This window comes from Monodelphis domestica, chromosome 3 (assembly GCF_027887165.1).
Source record: "Monodelphis domestica isolate mMonDom1 chromosome 3, mMonDom1.pri, whole genome shotgun sequence".
NCBI lineage: Eukaryota > Metazoa > Chordata > Mammalia > Didelphimorphia > Didelphidae > Monodelphis > Monodelphis domestica.
In genome coordinates this window covers 10,302,447-10,309,848 of record NC_077229.1, presented here as the reverse complement: position 1 = coordinate 10,309,848, position 7,402 = coordinate 10,302,447, and the positions used below count along the sequence as shown (strand labels likewise).

The 7,402-nt window shown below is 50.3% G+C and overlaps 1 gene segment (V, D, J or C); it reads right to left on the bottom strand.

The window, feature by feature from the left end:
- Positions 1-972: 972 nt before the first annotated feature.
- Positions 973-1,570, bottom strand: LOC130458027 (immunoglobulin lambda variable 4-69-like). The segment is given in 2 exon segments: positions 973-1,307; positions 1,429-1,570. Coding segments are annotated over 2 exon segments (381 nt in total).
- Between the last annotated feature and the right edge of the window lie 5,832 nt (positions 1,571-7,402).

The following is a 7,402-nucleotide window of genomic DNA, read 5'->3' as shown; positions in this document are numbered from 1 at the left end:
AGAAGCCTAAAATTTTCAGCCATTACAATGGGAATAAGAGACCTGGATGGGGTTCGCACCAAGCTGGGCAGACGAGGCTACACCGGAAGACACGATCTCTCTCTTGTCACGTGGCACCAGCTTCTAAGCAGACCTGAATAGACTCAACACTGGCCTGGCCATAGAGAGGCCCTCAAAGCCCCTGCACAGTCCTGACCATGATGCCGCTGATTTTCCAGACTCTGGGCTGGGTTTCTCGTCCTCAGGATTCAGCCTCTCCTCAGCAGATGGTTGTCAAGGCTTGTAGACGTGTAGACTCTTGGCCACAAGGTGTACAACATGGCGCAGGGACTGTCAGCAGCTGCCTCTGTCTCCTCTCTTCCCATTTCCTTCCGGATATCTTCATTTCCCCTTTTTATCCCCTGGAGGGTGTCTCTGGTCATGGACTCATGAGCACTGGCAGGGGTTCAAGGGATCCCCTCAAAGAAACAAGATTCAATTCCCTGAGAGCAAACTGGGTCACAGCCAGAGCATGGCAGGGAGCCTCCTCTCAGCTCCTCTCCACCAGCCCAATCCTCAGCCCTGAAGGCTCAACTAAATACACTCCTCTGGTGTCTTGGTCATCTCAAAGGAGGCTGGGACATGGAGGGAAGTACTGGTGATGGGGTGAGAAGACCTGAGTTCCTGCTTTAGTCTGTGTGACCTTGGGCAAGTCACTGCTGCCTGGATGAAATAGACACACACACAGAGAAAGAAGGAAAGAGCCAGAAAAAAAAGACAGACAGACAGATGTGGAGGGAGACAGAGAGACAAAGACACAGAGACTGGCAGAGACAGAGGGAGCTCTAGCAGGGACAAAGAGAAAGCAGAGAGAGACAGAACATCTGACTCTCCCCTAGCAGCACCCTGGCCTTGCTCAGGAGCCTGGGGACAAGCAAGAAGCTGCTGCAGGCCTGACAAGGAGGTTTTTGTCCCACTTCCTCACTGAATGTATCACTGTGTAGAAGCATAACCACCACCACTAGGGTAGTGATACGACTGGCAGAAATAATCGGCTTCATCCTCAGCCTGGACGTTGCTGATGGACAGGAATCGATCAGCCCCAGAGCTGGAGCCAGAGAAGCGCTCAGGGATCCCGTCGGCCCTGCCTGTACCTCCATCACTGTAGACATACAGGAGGTACCGAGGGGGCTTTCCTGGGCTCTGCTGGTGCCAATAAACATAATTACCACTGATCCCACTGCTCAGGGTGCAGGAGAGTCTGGCCGAGCTCCCCAGGGCTGCAGACGCAGAGGGAGGCTGAGTCACCACAGGCTGGGAGAGGGAGCCTGCAAACAGAGAGACTCATTAATGACATAAAGAAAGCTAGAAGGTGCTTTGAGATCCTCCTGAGAGGCAAGAACAGGGAGGGAGGAGGAGGCCAAAGGGGAGGTCTGGGATGGTCCTGACCTGAGCAGAAGGTGAGCAGTGAGAGACAGACGAGAGGCCAGGCCATGGCGAGAGGACCCGAGAGCTCAGCTTCAAAGAGCTCCCAGCTGAGTCTGGCCTCTCTCAGCTCCCTCTTATTCTCTCCTGGTTACCCCGTGATGGTGGCTGATGGGCAGGCGGGGATTGATGCAAATCTGGGCCTGCTCCAGCCTCCTCTAGACCCCACCTGCATCCTCTCTCGGGGTCCCAGGGGGGCAGCCCTTCATGCAGGGGGAGTCCTAGGGATCATGTGGCCCAGCCCAACTGACATGTCACACAGGATTGATCACTGGGCTCAGAGCAACCACAGGCACAGCCAGCTGGGCTCCCCCTCCCCCATCTGCTCCAGGCTCCCCAGGCCCTCACTGCCTGCTCAGGACCAGCCCCACAGCATCCCCTGCTGGCTACAGGACCCACATCCAGGCCACAAGGAGGCAGAGCTCAAGGCCCCCAGGCAGAGGAAGGTCCCTGTTACCTCTTATGTCAAGAGAGGTGGAGCCTCCCTTGAGCCCCAGCCTGAGGCACCCAGACAGACCCTGTCTTCAGCCCCTTCCTGGCCTGGCCTCCTGCCCTCACCACACTCTGCTAGCAGGCACTGATCCAGGCTCGGGTTCCAGGGCTAGAATCCCTGGCCTCTCGCTGAGCAAAAGTTCTGCTTCCCTCCCCATAGAGCCTTCCAAGAGCGCAGCCCCTGCCTGATGCCCCATCCCAGCCTGCTGGGGCTCCTGGACCTACAGGAAACTCTGCTCTCTGGGCCAGGCCAGCCTGTCCTGTCTGCCACCCTCATGGAGCTCCCCAGGCCCAGCTGGGCTCAGCTTCCAGGCCTTCTGGGCTCCCCCTACATGCCCTCTCAGAGGTCACAGCATCTCTGATGTTCAGCCAATCAATGGATCAATGAAGCATCTATTTGGTTCTCTGCTATGTCCTAGGCACTGTTCTTGGCCTTAGGTAGAGCAGGGTGACAGCACACACCTCCCTGCCTCTGAGAGGCCACTCTGGAGGGACTACCATCTCCTGGTCCCTCGGGGTCACAAGGGCTTACCCTGCTTCCCTGGCAGATGCTTGGGCAGCCCCTCACTGGGCGTTCATCAGTGGTCTTTGGGCAGCCTCTCGGCTGAGTCTGGGGCCCTTAGGCTCAGGTTTCTGGGGCTTCTTCCTCCCACTTGGGGTCTCATTCCTCCTACCCTGACTCTGAGTGCATCAGATCAGCTGGTCATTGCCTAGACCCAAAGCCCCTCACACAGGGAGGGGAGGGAGGAGGAACATGCTCAGTGGTTGCAGGTGAAGCCATTCCACCTCCCCACCCTGGACTGCCTGCTCCCAAGGGAACCAGAAGGAAGGAAATTGTTCCTTCCTGCTCCCAGATGGAGCCTGGGCCCATGTTCTGTCACTGCTTCCCTCCCCTGACAGATGGGGGAAAAGCGAACCTTTGTTACTGGCTGAGGAGCCAGAGGCAGGGAGCCAATCCCCAGCATCCTCAGCCAAAGAGGGTCTGGGGCTCTTGTCCTTCCTCCCAGGATGGGGGTGAGGATGCAGGTGCTCGGAGTCCCAGGATGGAGGCAGGACACAGACTTCTCCATGAGAGGCCAGGAAATGGCCTGGGGAGGAGCAGATCTGCTCTGTCCTCTGAGGTTGTTATTTCTTGTGTTACCTGAAGGCCATCAGGGAGAGTTACTGCTGCTGAGGTTCAACAGGTGGGAATGAGGAGCTGGGAGGGACCGAGCAGCAGAGGCCAGGCCAGAATTGTAGCCAGACTAGCAGCAAGAAAGGAGCCCAGAGAGCCAGGTCAGTGGTCCTTGGGGAGAGGACTGAGCCTGGGCCAGACCTGATGTGTAAGGAAACTAAGGAGGATGGACTTAAAGTCCGAAGTGCTTCCAGTTGGAGCTCAATCGCTCCAAGGGGTGAGACTGGAGAGGGGAGAGAGTGACTCCTGCGGTATTGATCTGAAATATTTGGAACCTCTTAATTTTCTATATTATCTCAATAAATATCATTTTGTACATATGGATTCTGTTCATTCATTCATTAGATCCTTTACAGTGAGGGAAACAGAGCAGAGTGGGAGCCTGAGCCATTACCAGTAGAAAAAGGCAAGCACAAAGCTCAGGGAAATCCCCAGGATCTAGAGGGAAATTAAGGGAATTTCAGGGAATGCAGGAGGTGGGATGAAGGTCCTCAGACCCTTGTCCAAGGCTGGCTTTCCTGGTCAGGAGTCACTGGACTGAATTCATGGTCCCTTGGGTCCCACCCCTTTATCTGGACAACATTGTCACACGTGGTAGGTCAAGAGAGCTCAGAGCATGTTGGTGAGTCCTCAATAGCTATTGGCTGCAGGTACAAGTCCCTGACCCTCTCAGGGAACTCCTCCTCAACACCAGGAGCTTCACAGTTTGGATGGACTCCTGAGTCTCCTAATCAGGCCTCAGCTGAAGCTTTCCCAGCCTCCAGTAGAGGGCAATGAAGGACAGCCTCAGGGCTAGTGAGCAGTAAAGGATGCTCAGAGAGAGACTGGAGAATGGGAAGAAGAGAGCAAGAGAGAGACTGACTTGGGAAGGGAGGAGGAGACCCATATGAAGGGATGGTGCCAGAGTGGTGGGAGAGGAGATCCTTGGGAACCCCCAAAGTCAGATGGTGATGTCACCCAGGGGTCCCAGTGGAGAGAATCCTGGAGCTGAATTCTAGAAAACCTGAGTTCAAATTTTTTCAAACTAAAAAAGAGTCTGTTTTATTGTGACATTTATGACATTGAGTCCTTGTTGCAAAGGATCATGACGGGTACTCTTGGCACATATTACACAATGTCAAGATGTTTGGTGCACACTGAGGGTCATCTGATGCCTGAGAATGTTTACTGGCTCTTCCTGCCCTCAGTGCAATTTTGGATAAGTCACAAACATTTCATCATTAGGTTGGTGTATAGGTAACAAGTAGTTGGTCTTAATAAGCACCATTATAAACCCTCATGTTTAGGGTATTATTACTCTAGTTCACAAATGCTTCAATAATAAAAATGGCACGATTACAGTATACACACACTTAATTTACCTGTACTGTATTATAGTCATAACTGAGATAAGCTGCGGAGCTAACTTTGGTTGACTGCAATTAATGAAATCTTTAAACTGAGTAATTGTGATTTGCCTTCTAATTTGTGTAAATATTACAGTGCATTTATGAATCTAGTTTGAACATTTACCAGCACCAAATCGATATTATAAATGGCTGACCTAGTATGTTGTAGTTGGAAAAGCAAAATTAAAAAAAATTCTAATTGAACAGCCCTTCAATCGAAAGCACATCCATATACCTGGGCTGAAAGGATGCCATGTCTCAGCATCAATGGCCAACTCCCAATGGAAATATGTCCCGGTTTTCAAGATTCAACAGATATAGATATAGATATAGATATAGATATAGATATAGATATAGATATAGATATAGATATAGATATAGATATAGATATAGATATAGATGTAGATGTAGATGTAGATATAGATGTAGATGTAGATATAGATGTAGATATAGATATAGATATAGATATAGATATAGATGTAGCTATAGATATAGATATAGATGTAGAAATAGATGTAGACATAGATGTACATGTAGATATAGATGTAGATGTAGATGTAGATGTAGATAGACATAGATATAGAGATAGAGATAGAGATAGAGATAGAGATAGAGATGTAGATATAGATGTAGACATAGATGTAGATGTAGATATAGATATAGATATAGATATAGATGTAGATGTAGATATAGATATAGATATAGATATAGATGTAGATGTAGATATAGATGTAGATGTAGATATAGATGTAGATGTAGATGTAGATGTAGATGTAGATATAGATATAGATATAGATATAGATATAGATATAGATATAGATATAGATATAGATATAGATGTAGACATAGATGTACATGTAGATATAGATGTAGATGTAGATATAGATGTAGATGTTGATGTAGATGTAGATATAGATGTAGATGTAGATATAGATGTAGATGTAGATATAGATATAGATATAGATATAGATATAGATATAGATATAGATATAGATATAGATATAGATATAGATATAGATATAGATATATTCAACATACATCATGTCAAGGCAGCTCAGCTATACTCATGAGAAGCCTGAGAAAGGGGTTGTTTTGAGCTAGGGTATTCATCCGGTACCTTGCTTAAGTAATAATATAATAGGGCTCACACATACAAATGTTCTCGTGAAAGATTGTACCTATGATATGGAGAATCTGACTGGGAGAACCATTCAGTGCTGCTACAGTCATTGAAAGGTTGTATGACTCTGGGCAAGTCTGTTCACCTCTATCTACCTGAGTTTTGTCATCTGAAAATGAGGCATAATGACAGCACCCTCCCCAGGGGCTGTGATTGGCATCATGCGATGACATTTGCAAAGTGTTCTATACAATTTAAGACTATAAAAGGTCTTTTTCTTATTCTCATCATTACTTCCAAGGCAGACTCCTGCTGCAGCAGCAGTCCATGTCCTTCTTCCCCAATAACAGCCCCCCATTTCCCCCACCATTTTCCAGACCAAGATGTGCCTCCTCTCTTTCTCTTTCTGGAGGACCAAGAAAGTCGGTGATGAGGGGTGGTCTGAGCCCATCCCCTGCTCCGCACTCCCTTCCCTCTACAACACACAACATGCCTTTGGACTTTCTCCTTCTCTGAGATGAGCCTTAATGAAAGCCTGGCTGGGGGAGGTCTGGAATGGCTGCTGCCTTTGCTCAGCCTTTCCTGGGTCGGAGGCTTCCCAGCAGCCCAGCCTGGCAGCCCTTCCCAGAGGAATCGGCTCTTTGCTCTCTGCTGTCATTAGACCGGATTCTGCTTACTATGGCAGGAGGGGAAGCCCTGGCAGGAGCTGCTGTGAGCTGTTGGGACCCTCTGAGTGACTGTGGAAGGGAAACGCCCTGGAGGGGTCTGGCACCGCCTGCCCAGGGAGGTCTATAAACAATGAATGTTGAAACTCAGGAGAAGCAGTCAGATCCAACTACTAAGATATAGGAGGGGACAGTTGGGGGGCTTTGGGCAGTGAGTGTCTACACTGAACGGGTCCCTGTGGATATTCACAAACATGGCCAATGGTTCCGCCTGTCCCACAGCAGTGCTGGGCTTCCTCCTCTGGCTGGGCGCTGCTGATGGACAGGAATGGATCGTCCCCAGAGCTGGAGCCCAAGAAGCACTCCGGGGTCCCAGCGCCCTTTTCTCCATCTCCATCACTCTTGACCCACATGACATTCAAGGGGCTTTTCCTGGGCTCTGCTGAAAGCACTGAATACTGTAGGTGCTGTGCTGAGTGCTCAGGCTGCAGGTGGGTCTACCTGTGCTCCTCAGGGATGCAGAAGGAAGCTGAGTCAGCACCAGCTGGGAGAGGGAGCCCGTAAACAGAGAAACTCATTAATGACTGAACAAGAAGGTGCTTTGAGATCCTTATAGGAGGCAAGGGCTGGGATGGAGGAGGAGGGACAAGTGGAATTCAGTCCTGACCTGAGCAGAAGGTGAGCAGTCACACCCAGATGAGAGGTCAGGCCATGGTGCAGAGGCCCCAAGAGCTCTGCTCCCCAAAGAGCTCATGGCTGGGCCTGGGCTCTTCCTGGTCCCTCATCCTCACCCTGAAACCCTGTGATCATGGCTGGGAGGGATGTGGGGGCTGGATGCAAATCTACCTTGTACCTGGGCTTACTTAATCCTGCTCTAGCTCCTGACTCTGGGTCCCAGGTCCCATGGGGACAGCCTCACTCTCTGGGTCTTGGGGCATCTTGGCCCAACCCACGTGGGAAGACCCCCAGGAGTCCTCAGTGCCCCCCCTGCCTTCCTAGGACCAGCCCCACAGGGTCAACTGCTGCCTATAGAAGCCTCATTCATGCCAGGCTTGTAGCTAAGCCTCAGGAACTCCCCAGGTCCTTGTTGGCTGCTCTG